This window comes from Triturus cristatus, chromosome 11, assembly GCF_964204655.1.
Source record: "Triturus cristatus chromosome 11, aTriCri1.1, whole genome shotgun sequence".
Taxonomy (NCBI): domain Eukaryota; kingdom Metazoa; phylum Chordata; class Amphibia; order Caudata; family Salamandridae; genus Triturus; species Triturus cristatus.
Window position 1 is genome coordinate 1,007,515,744 of NC_140594.1, and position 18,425 is coordinate 1,007,534,168.

The 18,425-nt window shown below is 43.4% G+C and overlaps 1 protein-coding gene and 1 pseudogene across 2 annotated transcripts in view; both read left to right on the forward strand.

Annotated features, from left to right (window-relative positions):
- Positions 1-16,736, forward strand: part of SERPINI2 (serpin family I member 2) — a 100,373-nt gene extending 83,637 nt beyond the window's left edge. For both annotated transcript variants that reach the window (XM_085635183.1, XM_085635184.1), the window contains exons 7-9: positions 1,040-1,126; positions 9,601-9,687; positions 16,632-16,736. In XM_085635183.1, the coding sequence (XP_085491309.1) occupies positions 1,040-1,126; positions 9,601-9,687; positions 16,632-16,708 (251 nt within the window). In that variant the 3' untranslated portion in view covers positions 16,709-16,736. The remainder of the gene's footprint in view (positions 1-1,039; positions 1,127-9,600; positions 9,688-16,631) is intronic.
- On the forward strand, positions 6,793-8,564 carry LOC146785839 (mechanosensitive cation channel TMEM63A pseudogene; annotated as a pseudogene).
- Positions 16,737-18,425: the final 1,689 nt, after the last annotated feature.

Here is an 18,425-nt window from a genome sequence, read left to right on the forward strand (position 1 = left end):
GGTAAAAGTGTGCATGTTGAGTGTTGTGAACTGTTTAAAACCTTCCTGCCTAAAATACTGGGAAAACCAGCTTAGCACATTTTTAAATATAACAACTCTAATAAAAAATAAAAATATAATGTCAAACCTTCCTTGCAAAATAAGCGGTATAATGTGAGCAAACTTCATTCAGTGTTATGCCAGAGCAGACACACTGTGTATTGGTAGTCTAAGCTTAGAAAAAGACGAAAATAGTAGTAATAAGTCTTGGCGGAGAGAGAAAGTGTGCATGTTGCAAACCCACTCTGTCTGCCTTATCTTCATGAGCAGGTTTTTTTCAAGTCATTTTAGCCGTGCACAGTATTCCTTAGTGAAATTTAATTTGACCAGTGAAAAATGGTTTTGTGCTGGATGAAAATCTTGGCTTACATATTTTTGGAAATCCAATTAACTGTCTTGGAGAAAATTCCAATTGATTCCATTTTCCTGTTGATGGGCGAGGAGGTTAATGTTTAATAGCTGCATTAGATTGAGTGCCTATTTTTAATTACATTTTTTTCGCGGGGCATAGAAAATTAAAACCTATATATTGGAACTGGATCCTGTATTTTTTTATTTGAATTTAAAAAGTACAGCATACACTCAAATCCATCTTGACGCTTGGGATGCATAAGAACAATCAAAATATCACAATTCCTCGTAAAAAATTGCTGATAATGTGGAAAGGGCATGTTTTTACAGCTTTATGGAACTTCACTAGATTGGTTTCCGCTTCTAATAGTAGGTGGCGGTTGATTCCATTTACAACCGGCCAAATGGAATTTCTCCCAGCTTTGACGACGCCATTATGAAACCACCTTTACACTACTTGCATGTCACCCTACTCCATTTTATTTGCTCAATGTACATACATAAATTCCGCCACATCATAAATTCACTGCTGAAATTGCCACTCTGCCTAAAGCATGAGGCACTTATAGCCAAGGTGCGGCCACGTCCAGAAGTGATTTTGAAATTATATATTCAATCACTCTACACGTTATGTTTGCTTTCTCTTTAGAACCTGCGGACATATATGTTTCTAAAATCGTCCAGAAAGTCTCCATTGAGATAAACGAAGATGGGAGCGAAGCAGCTGCATCAACAGGTACAATATTGTTATTTTTGTATTTTTTTTTTTAAGAGGATTTCTTATCAAGTCGCCTTAAGTGTGAACTGTGCTTGCTAAGAAAACAGGAACACTGTGTTCATAGTGTAATCGCCGCTGCCCTGTTGCAGGGGATTGTTTTAAGTGGGACGGGCCATGTAGGGGCTCAAGAGGCCGATGTAGCAAGGACTCCACCCCGGGATGTAGCTGAGCTTGGATCAGGGTCTGGTTGTAGGGCGCGGCGCCAAAGCACTGGATTTGTGACGGTAATTCCGTGGGTATCAGTACAATATTACCATCCTCGAATACACGTCATGAGTCAGAATGCTTGGAGTCAGTGGATCTTAACCTTAAAACCATGGGAAGCCCAGGAACATTGTCCGTCTTTAGTGTCTGAGGCCTGACTCAAGGGCATTTTGAAGAGACCCCTGTGCATCGATTTATTTTCGAGCTGAGATTTAGTTCCTGCTGTCCAGCTGTACACAGAGTGCTGGGAAGCAAATCAAAAAAAGACTGCAGTTATTTCAACATATAGGGGTCGATTACGATGCAGGCTGTAAACGGAGCCATCAGGGCCGCATTGTAATGGGCCACTCGGTTTACTTTCTGGCCGCCTAATTATGATTTGGGCGTCAAGAAAGTAAACCGGCCGGTCATTCCGGCTGGCTTCTGACAGGCTCCAGGAGCCTGTCGTCCAGTCAGAAGCCGGCCAGTAAACTCGATGGCGGGCCTTTCCGTCCTTGAGATTACGATGCATGGTTTCCAGCATGGTTTCCATGCCGGCCTGTCTGACATGGAAACCATGTCAGAAAGCGTGCTTGGGGGCCCCCTTATGCTTGTGGACTCCGGTTTTGAGCATGTTGATACCCCTGAGGTGCCTGCCACGGGGTGCAGGGATGAACTGCCCCCCTGTTGATACCCATGAGGTGCCTGCCACGGGGTTCAGGGATGAACTGCACCTCCCATTTCCCTATGGGAGCATGTATTATGGCCGGTTTACAGGGGTAATGCATACTCCCATAGGGAAATGCAGGAATGCGAGCGAACAGTGTTCAGTTGCATCCTAATGAGGTGGTCAGGACAGCCGACTAGAGGAAGGTCGGTCCCAGGACCGAGTCGGCGTCGGGCGAAAGCAATTCTGCTCGACATCGAAATCGGCCCCATAGTCTATTAACACTGTCAATGACATAAAGGTTTGAAGACAATGTAGTCCTGCTCCACTACCATTCATGTACAGGATAAGATGAGGACGCATGGAGGAACTGCCTGGTGGGATGGTTGACATGATGGAAGAGAAATAGGTTCTGATGGGCAAGGGAAAACCAGGAGGTCCAGGATGTTGAAAGTCAGACCAGTAGATCTAGGCTGCTCCGTCCATAATGTGGAGAACTGAGTCAATAGGTCTAGGAAAGGGAAGATTCACGGATAAATTAAGGATATGTAAGGATTGAAGGGTAGTTCCAGGATGTGGAAAGTCAGACACTTTCAGGATGTGAAAGTGGGCTGGTAGGTCCAGGATATTATCAGGTTTGCCCATTCTTGTGTGCAGGACCCAATCCGATGTTCTTTCCCATCTTTCACAATCCCTGCCAATGACCATATATGGTAAAATATGAGGGACAGCGGTAGAAGCAAGGAAAGTGGAATGGAACAAGAGAGAAAACATAGACACATGACCCCATACCTTGTAGCGTTTCATCTAGGGTCAAAGAGGTCTGCTGGTTATAGTTCATCTCTACAAGATAAAGAGATGTCTTAAGTAACTTGTCATTGGATTTCTAAATGTAAATATGATTGTGAATAGCTATAGCTCATCAATGTCACTGTATAACCAACTGTCTATGCTTCTGGAAGCTTAACACAAATAAGCAGGAATAGCTTGAAAATATATGTGCGCTCACATCTCTTCCTATATAGAGAATAACACAGGAACTCTTCGCAGAACATAGAACCCCAGTCTTAGGAATGCAGATAATTGTAACACAGAAGTTAATATAAAAAATAATTGTTCAAGAAATAGTTCATAGTTTGATTTCAGTCACAGGCAACTTCATAATACCCCTCTGTCATCTAAAATACCCAAAGTGCAATCTTTTAGAAAGCAGTTGAAATCCAACATCCATGTAGTGAGATCCTAGTGGCAGCAATATTGGAGGATGATTGCCTAGTAAGGACACCCTGCACCACAAGGAAACCTATACAAGAAGATTCAAGATGGTTGCCGACTGGCTAGAAATGCAAAAGTGTGTAACTTCCTGGGAACCGCGGTTCACTGCTGGTGCTGTGCTGCACAGTACAGTCTTCACGTACATTTAGCCTGAATCCAGTCAGTACCAACTCTCTGCAATGAGTACCAGACGATCATTGGTGAAAGGTAGGATGGCTTCAAAGTACTGTTTCTTCACACTCAAACAAGGCTTAATGATAAGCAGCATCTCCAACCTCACTTCCTGACAGATATTTAACAGATAATGGTATGACCAGGATGGTGTAGAAGGACCTATAGGTTCAGGAACAACAACCTATACGTTGCAGGGGTGTGAAACAAAGTAGTAAAAACTGCTATGTAGGGGGAAGGCGGGTAGGTAGATGTGGGGGAATGGTAAGCCCAAGTGAGAGGGAATTAAGAGGAGCCTGCAGGATTTGTTGATTGATGGATAAGTTTGCGTTTTACCATTATATTCAGTTAGGAGGGAGGAACAGTAAGGTTCAATCTATCAATCAATCATGAAATTTGTAAAGCGCACTACATACCCGTGAGGGTCTCAAGGCGCTGGTTCAGCCTTATTTGTGAGTGCAGACCTCCCACATGAACTCATCCTATTTTATGCACTAGTTCAAGGCGTAAATACAGCAACTTTAATATATGAACATTTGCATTGTCATCAACCATACGGCACCAACCTGGGATGTTTGCACACTATTGTGCTGGATTTGTATTAATGTTGTGGATTTCATATCTGCTCTTCCACGCAAAAGCTGTAAGATTCACAAATAAAAAAACAAAAAATGTTTTTTAAAGTACCTATAAAAGATATTTACACGTTGTAGAATATAAAATACTTTAAAATATATTTTGGAAACTACACAGTATTTTTGTAAACTACACAGATTGGGAGAATGTCATTCCAATGCTTTGAACATAGCTTGTGACAAAAAAAACAAAACACATCATACCCCTCTTTTTTCACAAAGATTATGTATATGATCTTCTTTGAGTCTGCATCTGTTTTCAGTGCGCATGCACACACACACACGCACGCATGCAAGCACACACACACACACACGCACACACCCACACACACACTTACTTTTCTGCATTAATCCCAGATCTGCAGTTTCCCCTAACTGATGCATCTGGGATGTTCTTACATGGTAGCCTATCTTTTTTTTTTTTTTTAACTGTTCCTTTAGTAACTGTTTTAGTTTCTTCTTCAGTATGAAGTTTGAAGAATGCGATTATTTGTGTTTTGTGTCAAAGGATTCTTTCTTTTTTTATATTATCATCTTTGTCCATTTAAAGTTTATGTGTAAAGATTTTCAGAATGGCAAATTTAAAAGGATGGAACAGTAATGTTCTCTTATATAGAGGTTGCGGCACCCCTGGTGGAATGGATGGTGCCCCGTCCCTGTCCAAGATCTCTGATGTTGGCTTTACACTGATTTGAAGGGGATAAAACTTTATGTCTCTCCACAAGTTGAAATGTGCCCCTCCTCTCTCACATGGCCACCATGCTGAATCCCCCTTGATCATTGGTAAGGCAGCTAATCAAACTGGTTGATCTGCCTTCTGGAAGTATGGGGCAGGGGTCTGTCGGATGTCTACTGCGGGGCCATAGCAGTGCTAAGTAATGTGAAATGATCAGGATTGTACTATTGAGCAGGCTGAGTAGAACCCCTGCACATTCAGGGTTTCAGCTTTCCTCCAGATGCTTTACACTCGCCACATTCCTGAATGATTAAGTTTACCAGTAAAATAGCTCATGCAGGGTTTATCCCCAACATTAGCATAGGAAAAGGGCGAATCATTTGCTACATGACCCACCCACAAAAAGTACAAAACACCCTTTTAGGGTGGTTATGGCTGCCTTCTGCCTCGGTTTTCATCTGTGGCAGAAGTAGCTGAGCCACATTTTGCTGATTTGTGCCAGGATCTGCTTTACACTGAGGAAATAAGGTGACAGTTAGAAGGCTTGAAGTAGTCTCCACCATTGGTAATTACTTGGGCAGCTTTCCAGTGATCATTTTGCCCACTGTGCCACTGTGGACAGAGATGGCCACATACAAATCAACCTTGGTCCTGCTCCAATAGGATGGCACAGCATGAAATGCCAAGCCAAGACCTGCCTGAATGGGAACACAAAGAACCTCAGATCAGTTTCATCCTATTTGGGCTTCAATAGTAGGGTACAGCTTGATTACAATGGCACAATGAGCACAGTATCCATGTCTGGACATACTTGTCACACTTAATGCATGGCACAGAGGGAGGCAAAACAAAGTGATGGGTGGAGTGCTTGAATTAATCTCAGCCACTAGTAATTACTCAGATCCCATTCCATGCCCATATTTCTATTGCATACTATGGCAATCTAGACAGAGGCTTGTCATATTCAGATCAGTCTTGGAAAGGTAATTCTGCCACCAATCTTGCACCAAGATCTAAATCATTGATGTTTTAAATGCCATTATCATTGTAACTGGCCAGAAAGGTCCTGTCTGTATCCATAAACAAAATGTGTATCAGGCCTACCTGATGTTTGTGCTTCCAGTGTTCATTATGTGTATTTTGAAGTCATACCCTCTTCTTCAGAATTTCTGAAGAAGTTGACAGAGTTTGGCCGTGTTTGGCCTTTAGGAGAGGAGTTCTTGAATGTGGGGAGGGGGGTGTGGTAAGCTCTGCTCTGCCAGCGGAAGTCGCGGAGGTTGCCAACTCCACGCTCTGCTTGGTGGAGTTTACCAATGCCCACCAAATCCTCTTTCTGCTTTATTCATGTGACGGACCATGGAAAAGAGCAAGAGTTGAATCCACCCAGACATGGCCGCCGTGCTTGAGAGACTCTGTCTTTTTTCTCTGCCTTTGGCCACTGTAATCCGGACATGTTTACCAGCCATCTTTCCCCATGGTGATGTCACTCAGCAGCCTCCCAGGCCATCTGCCCCCTCAAGCAAGGGAAGTCACACGAGTCTTCCTCCACCACAGTATGACTTCGGGGGCCTCAACACCTTCTTCACTAATTGCTCGGTGGGTCCTCCTGGATTCCCAATCCTTCTTATAGCAGCCCATATCACCTCCTAGCCACACGGTATCAGTGAGTGACTTCCGCAGGAGTCTCTGCTCCATGAGTCTTCCCCGACCAAACAAGATGGAGGCGCCCTGCAGCACTGGAATGTGGTGAGAGGTAGAGACTCCTGGGGTGTTGCTGGGGCCACCTAATAGCGAGGTGAATCTTTCTTTAGTAGGAGGAAGGTTGTCCAATTTGTCATTCGTTTGTCCTACAGGTAACGGAATGCTTCCCCATAGCACCACAAAGTGTGCCTTTACCTGTATAACTCTATTAACTATAGCTCCCCCTGTATGCCAGCTTGCGCTGCTGGCTTGTATTTGTGGCGGTTAGTGGAGTTCTGTGGTGGGCCCCTCGTTCTGCTTGTTTTGCTTGGGCATGCACCGGCCCAGGCGGAGCTGGGAGTGTGGGCTCACAGGGTCAGGGTAGATTCCCAGGATGCATTACTCGCGACTCGCCAAGGATAGCGATATCTTTCCTTTTTCCCCATGGATTCCTTCCAACGGAACACAGAGCAACGACACTTGTTTCCAAGCGGGCACCAAAGGGAGCAGCGTGCTGCAGGGAGTCACCTTTGGTGGGATCCCTACTGTGCTCCTTTTGGATGTGGGATGCTTTGTGGTGCTGATGTTGATATTTTCCATCATAAGAAAAAGAATGTGGGACTATGGTCGGCTGGCACTGGTGACTGAATTTGATAGTGAACCTGGATCGCGATATTACCATAGCCCATCGGTTTCAAATGCAGACCTCGACAATGATGCGGGGTTTTGTTCCTGGATAGTGTCTGCCTTTCAGATGCATGAGCGACAAATCCAAGAGCGCTGTGGTGAGGATGCGGTCTTCTACCTCTCCTTCCAGAAGCACCTCATCTGTCTGATGATCATCGTCGCCATTTGGTCGGTGGGAGTTATCCTGCCTGTGAACCTTTCGGGGAACCTGCTCGATAATGATGCCTACAGTTTTGGAAGAACAACTATTGCAAATTTAAGTAAAGAAAGCGACTTCCTGTGGCTGCACACTGTCATGGCCGTAGTCTACCTGCTCGTGACGGTGCTTTTCATGAGGCATCTAATGTCCGCCATTAAGTACAAAGATGAAAATACTGCGCGGCAAACATTATTTATAACTGGACTTCCACAGAATGCAGAGAAAATCACCATTCAAGAGTACTTTAAAGAAGCCTACCCAGAGGGCCATGTGCTGAATGTGGAGCTGTGCTACGACGTCTCCAAGCTTGTCAACATCTACCAAGAAAGAAAGAATGCAGAGAAAACCCTGAAGTACTTTACTGACCTGCAAGCTAAAACATGGCACAATTGTGATGCTAAACCCCAAGCCATGTGGACAGTTTTGCTGCTGTGTCTTCCGCGGGTGCGAAAGGGTGGAAGCTATTGAATACTACACTGCTAAGAAGGACGAACTGCAGCAGGAGTTTCTGAAAGAGATGGAGACAGTGCACAATAGACTCCTGGGAATGGCTTTTGTAACCTTTGCTGAGAAATCTACGTCCACCGTGATTTTGAGTGACTTCAATGCCTTGCAGTGCCAGGGATGCACGTGTAGAGCACTCAAGCAATCAACACACAGCAAAGAGCTCTGCACTGCCCGCTGGTCTGTGGCCTACGCAACCTATCCAGAAAATATATACTGGGGCAACCTCTCAGTACAAGGACTTCGGTGGTTCGCCATTAATCTCGTTATTTCTTTTGTGCTGTTTTTCTTGACCACTCCTTCCATCGTCATCAGCACCGTGGACAAGTTCAATGTCACCAAACCCATCCAGTACCTTAATAGCCCGATCATTAGCCAGTTCTTCCCAACTGTTCTCCTGTGGTCCTTCTCAAGTCTCCTTCCATCCATAGTCTACTATTCAACCCTGCTGGAGTCACACTGGACTAGGTCAACAGAAAACAGAGTCATGATGTACAAAGTCTACTTTTCCTGATCTTCATGGTGTTGATTTTACCGCCCCTCGGTTTGACTAGCTTGGCTTTCTTTTTTCGCTGGGAGCTTTCTTCGTCAACTATGTGATTGCTGCAGCCTTCATCGGGAATGGGATGGAACTCTTGCGTTTACCTGGACTCCTCAAGCTTGTGTCTGGCTCTCTGCTCAGTCCTAGCTATGACTTCAGGCCTTTCACTACCCATTAAGCCACTCTAGTTACACCATTAGACTTCTTCTGCTGAGAAGTCCCTCCACTAGCACATATCTGAGCCAGCCAGTCAAATTAATAAAGTGTAAGAAGCCAATAAAGGTACACACACAGCCTGTGACTTACGATCACTGACATCAAGCAGGTTCTTAGAAGACTCACGCAGCAGAGAAGGCAACATCTGCTTTTGTTTCATGCCTTTGTCACTGACTACTATGCAGATCCTTAGTAAAGATGTGAGAGGGGAACATGTTTAAGCAGCTCTGTGTACCCCAGGGGGCTCTAATACAAGGGAGAACACACCTGCACCACTAAGGCTGTCATCTGATCAGATTATGTAACCGATTCCAGATGCACAGAAAAATACATAAAGGTAGGATTTACGTGCGTTTGTACATATGCTATGGCATACCAGGCACTCCACAGGTGGGCGGAACTCCGCAGAATCTAACAGAGTTGTTATTTATCTCCGCAGAATTCCGCGGAGTACACCTCCAGGAGTTCTGACCACCCCTAGTCATAAGACACTGGAGCTTAGTACCAGGAAATTTATACAGGATAGAAGCTACAGCAAAGAGAGCTGGCTGATTTCAAAAGAGAGCTTTTTCAGGAGCGTGGGTAAAGCACCTAAAATTGACAGTCCTCACTTCCAGTGAGTTTTTTTTTCATTGTGCTGACGAACTTGTATTGACCGGTCTTGTTAGTGTGCAATTAATAATTTAGTTGAATGAGCATGTTGTAGGTCTCATTAACACACCTGAAGGGCCGCAAATGTTTTAATTTTTGCATGTAAAGCCTTTTAAGCATAAAGGGGCCTTTGGCAGGCATGATTCATGTAATCATTGATGTGAAGTAACATGTAATTGAGACAATGGAGAAATCAGAATTTCTATTGGAATATGAGTAAATTAATATTAAGGATTTAAATCAAAATGGCTTTTAAAACAGAACATTTCACAACTGAGTTACTGTAAACCACTTTAGTTGTTTGGTTGACAGTTTCTACTGAACTTTCTTTACTTTTGTCTTTACAGGCATGGATATTTCAGCAATGAGCATGACGCGGTACCAGTTTGTGGCCAATCGTCCGTTCATGTTTATAATTAAAGATAACCTGCTGGGTATGTCCAATGAAAGTAAATGTGTAAAGTACTTTTTTTTTAAGTGGTGGAATTTCATACATTTTATAAGTAGAAACAAGCATTGGTAAAGCCAATTGGCCCAGCCGTTGCAAGGCGCTGGGTTAGTTAATTTTGTGGTATTTCAAGCATAGGCCATAAAAATAAAAAGAAGCATAAAAGAAAATACACCACTGCCTAAATGTGGTGGCTGTATACTTGAAATGAAAGTTTTAAATTAGAAACAATAGAGATTGCACAGTATTTTGATAGAACATTAGAAGTAACTCTGAGCAGACACGTAGAACAGGAAGAGAAACCCTCTTTATTATTATTATTTCAGGATTTATAGAGCGTGTCAACTACTCAAGGAGTTTCCCAGCACTAAGTAGCAAGTCTGATCCCTAAAAACAGTGGTACTAAAAAGCCGGGCTAAAGAGCCAGGTCTTAAGAAGTCTCTTAAATGTCACAAAGTCCCTAGAAGCGCGAAGCTGAACTGGAAGGGCATTCCACTCCATGGCAGCCAGATAAGGCCCACTTTTTCTGACTGAAATGTGGAGGTGAATCCCTTAATGCATTAGATGATCGAAGACACCGTGTGGTTGGTAAGGTGTAAATCTATTAGACAGATACTGAGGACATTTATGATAAAAAGCTCTGTGTGCCAGATTCAAACCTTAAAATATTGCACATTTTTTTATAGGCAACCAGTGTAATTCCTTTAAACCTGGTTGAATGTGTGCTCTCCTGGGAAGGCGTAATAAAAGCCTGTCGGCAGCATTCTGCACCGGCTGTAGTGTGTTCAGGAGGCAGGCAGGTAGGCCCCACTACAGAGGTTTTGCATAGTCCAACCTTGCTGTAATCAAGGCCTGGATCACCGTTTTCTGCTACAGAAGGGGGAGGAGGAAGAGAATTTTTTTAAACATTTTTCGCAGGACAAAACAGGTGCCTACCAGCCTTGCCTCCTGAGGGGCAAAAGAGGCCACTGTATCAAATTTTACCTCAGAATTGTGCGCTACAGTAGTAGGGAGAGGAAGCGGGGAAATGCCCTGAGGCCAAGGGTCATTGTCCCAGCTAGGCGGGGGGACCCCAAAGAGCAGAATCCCTGTTTTATTAGTATTGCATTGGATGCCGCTGTTGCGCATCCATTGAAATACAGACAGAATTTCTGCCAAGAGTGAGAAGCAACAGCGTATCGTCTGCATAAGATATAGTCTGTACTCCAAAAGATTCTATTAGGCTATCCAAAGAGGTCATGTACACATTAAAGAATGTGGGGCTGAGTGCAGACGCCTGAGGGACCCCTTAACACAATGGTTTAGAATTTAAGGCAAGTAAAGAAGAAAAATGACATATAATGCAAAGAAAATAAGCAATGGTAAATTCATGCACTGAAATGCAATTCTTATTAGGCAGATAAGTTCATGTGTTCAGGCAAAATTCCAACACTCACAGTGCAATCGAGTCAATGGCAGAAGTTGATTCATCATTGTTCCTGCTACATGCTGAGGTGGGCCTAAGCAAAATATCATTGACTGCTGAACAGGTCAACGGATGAAAATGACTGATGCAAAGCACCCCCTATGATGATATGTATGATTTTTATATTAGCGTTTTTTGTTATTTCATGAGGCTGATGAAACAACTAAACCTGCCTTGTGGCCAGTCCTACTTAAGATCTTGATGTGGTAATGGAATTAACATGGTAATGGAAAAATATACAATTACTAGGAAAAACACTAAGGGAAATAACCAGACAATTCCCTCTACCACAGTGAAGTGAAGGGGGCTGAAATTCCACCAGTCAACTCCCCTGTGAGTTAGCATTTCCTCCAAAAAATACAGAGGACTTTTCAGCACCACTAAACTCCATACCAAGTCCTAAGTCTCAAGAAAAAGCAAATATACATGCATTTCAATGCAATATCATATTCCACAAGAAGAGCTATGTACACGTATTTTACAAACAATGGTGCCGATTCCGATCCTGGAAAAACCGGGTACGAACCGTCGGTCGGAGCGTTTTCTCCGTCTGACTCGTACCCGGGAAAAAAACCCTACAAACTTGCATGTACGATTCTTACGGAAACACCATTTCCGTACGAGTCGGACAAAACACCGACCGACAGTAAAATACATACGAATGTGATACGGAGTTAGGCATGTTTTTACGTACCAGCAAGTACGATTCGTACCGACAGCAGTCCGGACGGCAACATTTTTACGGCACCCAAAAAGTGCCGGAAAAGGTAAGTACGCCGCGATGCGAGCGGTATAGGGGGCCCGGTACACGCTGCCCCCCCCAGCCCCCGTATGTACGCGCTGTCCCCCCCAGCCCCCCGTGTATGTACGAGACGTACCCTCACCCGTGAATGTACACCCGTGTATGTACACCCGTGTATGTACGAGACGTACCCCCACCCGTGAATGTACACCCGTGAATGTACACCCGTGTATGTACACCCGTGTATGTACGAGACGTACCCCCACCCGTGAATGTACACCTTTGAATGTACACCCGTGTATGTACGAGACATACCCCCACCCGTGAATGTACACCCGTGTATGTACACCCGTGTATGTACACCCGTGTATGTACGAGACGTACCCCCACCCGTGAATGTACACCCGTGAATGTACACCCGTGTATGTACGAGACGTACCCCCACCCGTGAATGTACACCTGTGAATGTACACCCGTGTATGTACGTTGAATGTACACCCGTGAATGTACACCAATGTATGTACACCCGTGTATGTACGAGACGTACCCCCACCCGTGAATGTACACCCGTGAATGTACACCCGTGTATGTACGAGACGTAACCCCACCCGTGAATGTACACCCGTGTATGTACGAGACGTACCCCCACCCGTGAATGTACACCCGTGAATGTACACCCGTGTATGTACGAGACGTACCCCCACCCGTGAATGTTCACCCGTGTATGTACACCCGTGTATGTACACCCGTGTATGTACGAGACGTACCCCCACCCGTGAATGTACATCTGTGAATGTACACCCGTGTATGTACGAGACGTACCCCCACCCGTGAATGTACACCCGTGTATGTACGAGACGTACCCCCACCCGTGAATGTACACCCGTGAATGTACACCCGTGTATGTACGAGACGTACCCCCACCCGTGAATGTACACCCGTGTATGTACACCCGTGTATGTACGAGATGCACCCCCACCCGTGTATATACACGGGTGGGGGTACGTCTCGTACATACACTGGTGTACATACACGGGTGTACATACACAGACGTACATTCACGGGTGGGGGTACGTCTCGTACATACACGGGTGTACATACATGGGTGTACATACACGGGTGTACATTCACGGGTGTACATTCACGGGTGGGGAGTAAATGACCTACCTTGGTCGATGTCAGGCAGTTGCATACGTGGGATACAGATGTGTAAATTATGCATAAATCTGAAGAACATATCTCTGATTATAAAAACAGCTGTAAGTAGCACACAGATGTAAACTACAGGTGTAAACTGCCCACGATGTAACTGACACCAGCTTCTGTGAGTCATTGTAGTAGTTACCCGGTGACATTAAGCCTTCTGGAGAGCAGACAAGATCTAAAAATCTCAAAAACAGAACAAGCGCGCGAGCTAAAAGTAAAAAAAAAGCGTCGGCAAAAGTGAAAGCGTTTCACTTGCGGGAGCGAGCAGCGCCAGGAGCGATAATTGCTAACATATGGCACCGCTCGCTCCCGCAAGTGAATCGCCAGACGTGCACGCGTTGCGATTGAAGGCAATGGAACGCGTGCCCGTTTTTGGCTGAAAAGCCGAAGCGATTGCTAAAGGTCTTTTGCCTACGCAGCGCATGCACGCTGCGCAGGCGAGACCTAAAAAGGGCAGAGCTACTATTTCCTATACAATTATTGTAAAACGATTTCTTAGCCCTTATACATATTTGGTTTGTCATGGCATAGCTATAGTGTCAACAAGTCCTTGATAAAATACATATTCTACAATAGCAAAATAAAAATAAAACAGTACTCCCTAAAATATTTCATTACTTGTCCCTGTTCAATGGCCACTTAAAATGTTCCTTCAGCATAAGGCCCATGCTAGTGAACTCACAACTCCATGACCTGTAGAGGATGAGGGCAGCATTCACTGGTATATCACAACAGGTCACACTTGTGCAAAATGGCAATTTTTTTTTTAAAGTACCGGCCTAAGTCTGGATGAAGTACATTTAAAACAATACTTGTGCAGAGTTAAAAAGCATTGCTTCCTACAGTACAACAGAGCCCGTCCCTGTTCTATGACTAGTCAAATTTTTCCCTTCTGTGTACGGCCCCTGCTAAGAAACTCTCAACCCCATAACATATCAACGGTGAAGACAGCATTTGCAGATATATCAGGGCAGGTCTTACTTGTGAAATGTGGCAATTTTTTCAAAGAGGTAGGATATATTTAGACCGAAGATCACTATAAAAACCACAAAAAAACATTAAGTAAAAATAGATCTTGGTCTGAAAAATCATCACAAGAACAAGGCTTTAGGGTCCCAGTCTTAGAGAAACCCTTAGGGACTGAGAGACACCAGTGAATATAATTAAACCTAAATCTTTTAATGTCTTTCACCTCACCAAGGTGCAACTGTCTAGGGTGCCTAAAAAGCTTGGGCGCCCTAGTTCCATTAGCTGTTGTGAGATATAGCCTAACCAGGGGATATCTGTGGCCCTGTCAAGCCTTTTACAATATTCTAAGATAATTTGGTTTAAAGATGGTGTGGGTCTAGACCATATTTTTAACCACCTTATTATGGGGGCCCCTGCTATGCAATCTGTAATGTAACCCTGCCCTAGTTCTTCATGCACCATAAAGGCGGGGGTACTAGAAGGTACAGCTAGAAGTTTCCGTAGGTATTTATTTTAAGCCCCTGGCAGATCACTGACCTCCTTATAGCCCCAAACCTCACTACCATACGTTGCCAAAGGGACACATTTCTCATTGTAAACCTTCAATAATGGTTTTAATGGTTCGCTCCCTAATCTCCTGGCAAATTCCAGTGTTGCTCCTGCTGCTTTAGATAGGTTGTTTTTCTTGAGTGTACGCTGGGCCACCCAAGACCCCTTTTCAGCTAATAAAATACCTAAATATGGAAAGTTGCGACATTAGTCAATTCCCCACCTTTACATATAAGCGCTCGCTTGTCGTGCTTTATATTGCCTGATGACATTATATGGGATTTTAAAAAATTGATAGAAATGTCGAGTGAAACCATAAAATCAATGAAAGTGTTTACAAAACATTTCAGCCCTATTGGTGTCCTAGCAATTAAAACTGCATAATCAGCATATAATAAGGCGGGGATGGATTTGGAGCCTACTCTAGGAGTATCCTTGCTGGCGCTGGATAGAACAGCCCCCAGTTTATTGATATATAGTGTGAATACAACCGGAGCCAATACACAATGTTCTCTCGTGACGCCTATCCAAGACCACCCCTTTTCACACCATTTCAATGTACCTACAGAAAATCCAGAAAACTAGTGGTTTTTTTGCAATTGTGAGTTACTGATAAATGTCAGAGAGACAGGTTCTGTGAATCCGGATTTTCCGTTTGTGGATACAGTTGACACTTGAAGAAAATAAGGGTTTGGCACAGCCGCGGCCTGTGGAGGGAGTTCCGTGGGGCGCTAATGCGATGCAGCGTGCGCTACGAAATTCGTTTTATTTATTTAATTGTTTACTTACCTGCAATTGTCCATATTCCGTTTTTTAGAACCCCCCACCCTGCCCCTCCCCCGCCCCGCCTTACCGCCCCACGGAACTCCCTCCACGGGCCGCGGCTGGTTTGGCATTGATATGCCCACAAGAGCTGGAGCTGTAATGGATGTTAAGTTAGGAGGACTTGTCCTGGACTATTGACTTGACAGTTGCCCTGAATGAACACTTTCTAGGGATTAGCAACAGACTTACTTATAACCCTCATGAACAGTTCCCCATATTACATAAAAGGAAAGGGGACTCTAGAAAAATGGGCTTTTCATTGTCCCAGTCAGTAAATTATAACTGGGTCTCGAACAACAAGTGATCTGTAATATGTTTCTGATTCCCGAAAACAAAAGATAGTTTTGAGCATGAATAACAAACACATCTGTATTTATACACATTGCTATTTTCCGGAGTGGCATATATTCCATAAACTTTTTTTAAAAAAGTCTGTCCTTGAACGGTGTTTATACATGTGCATTGTTTTTAAAATTTATTCTTTTATTTATTTAGTGTTCTTTCATTCTTTACCTTACTCACTTTTCCCGTGTCAGTATTTAAATTCACATTTTATGATAATGTTTGGTATAATAGGAGGTGAACTAAGTCAAAATTCCAGTTGGGGCCCTCCTTTTCTCTGACATCGATAGATTTTGATCACCTGAAAATCATTTTGTGCCCAAAACGTCAAGTAATTTGAGCCTGGAAACTCTACCCTTTCGAAAAGCTTTACAGCACACTTAGAAAGTCTTTGTATAACAGTTAAAAGATAATATACAAGTATTGTCAAATCAAATAATTAAATAAGTCTGGCTTGCATTGGAGACTGGCTAAAATATTTTTCAAACGCCTACAGCAATGAAAAAACAAAACAAAAGCAATCGCCTTCTGCATAGAGTGCATTTATGCAATAACGAATTTGATGTGTGATGATTCAGTGTAATTTTGAAAGCAAGCACGCCATAGGAAGTGGCATGATACATCAAACAGCCAATAGTATGAGGCGAGGGAGGAGCCAAAGCCTACTTTATTTGATGTTTTTAAAAAACAAATTGAAATTGTAAATCAAGCAAGAGCTAATACGGGAATGGAGGCAAATTTGACAGCACACAGACAGCAGATTTATGTTACAATCTATTGCTTAAGAACAGTTTACAACAAGCAAACCTTAACCATGTGTTTTTTCTTCTAGGTTCAATTTTGTTCATGGGGAAGCTGACAAATCCTGACACTAAAAGTGCACGAGGAAGGGATATGGATTCGTTGTAAATAAAGTTTGAAGCATTAACTTCTTACATTTTGTTAGTCTTTTGTAGCACCTGAATTTTAAATGAAGATATTTAATCATGCTGTTTACACCGTTAAATGTTTTGAATATTTTAGTAACAAGGTTATGTAGGTTTGTGTTTCAAGGCAATGTCTTTTGTGGCTAATTTACAGCCCTTTTTGTATGCTTAAAGGAAACCTGTGCAAAAAGATATTTACGATTTCAAATATGGTGACTATAATCTTTGGCATTGTTTATTCTAACTGTGGGAAGCGGAATCATTTGGACGCACATTTCTATAGGATTGATCACCTTTTCAACTGTGCCAATGGTTTCGATGAACCAAGGTTTAAAAACACTTTACTGTAGCCCCTTCTCCATGGATCTCATGTGGGGGTCACGGCTGCCCCTGACTTACTCTTTGCGGCTCCTTTGTGACCCCTGGCCTCAGAGTGGGTCTGTGACTAGTGGGGGTGGCTAGCATTATCGGTGTCAGGCTCCAGTCTTCTTTTCTGCTCATGTTTTATTACACTATTAGTAAATAATAATCTATAATTCACAATGAATGCAATTAAAAGTGGAGTTCCAGTATCTGTAATGTGACCTTCACTGTCATCTTAGGTAAGTAAAATAAAATGCTTTTCAATATATGTTATATGCCTATATGTGGGTGAGAGAGCGTGTGTATGATTGAGCATGTATGTTAGTGTGTGTAAGTGTGTAAGTGAAAAAGTATAGGTGAATAAGAGTAACAAAAAGAGTGCAAATGAGTGTGTAAGGGTAAGAGTGAGTGCTATTATTGTGCTGTCATGATCGTTAAGGTAATGTCACATCACGTCCTGTGACGTCATTAAGGTCAAAGGGTGTATGATTTGACTTGCGCTACCCGTCACATTTTGGTGAATCAAAGTCCATGATTTTCTCCACCAAACAAATTGGAATTGTTTCACTATGGAGAACCTCAGGTGTTGAAATGGTCTCTTGGCTTAAACACAATAGATATCATTTGAGACCATGAACATGAAAAATTAATTATGGGACCATAAACACATTAGATGTGGTCTGTGATCATAAACACAGTAGATGTCTGGTTATACTTCACCACTTTTACTCAGCACAAATTCAATAGCAGATCTAAGTATGTTAATTCCCAGAAGTCAAACTGCTCACCTGACATTTTTTGCTGGGATGGCATAAACACAGCAGCTATGACATCACTGTCCTTTACTGCATTACACAAAAATGTGCCATAGATTAAAAAAGTGACAATGTTGCTTCATCTTTTACCCTGAAGCTGCTCTCCCAGATCTCTTTGCATATATCCACTCCCCTTTGAAGTGAGACTCTAGTGGGGGGCCTTATTCTCCATCATCCTCTCTACAACCCTTTCACCACTGCCCAACAACTCACAATTGCAGCGGTTTTCCAGCTGTGGCCTTCAATTGTGAGTTCTGTGCCAATTACAATATCTCTCTGCTGATGACCTTGGACATCTCATCTCCTGTTAGTTTAACGTTAGGACTGTTTCTTTTTCTGCAATCCACCATTCCCGATCCACTTCTGCGTCTTCTCCTGAGTCCTACGCCACTCTTCGAGATATCTGGTGCCTACATTCTGCCCTAGGATCCCTAGCTTAGGCTGCTCTTCCCCCAGTGCTTTCTCCAGATATTCCAGTGGCCTGTCTTCCCCTACCCTACAGTTGACCGTAGGAGATCCTGT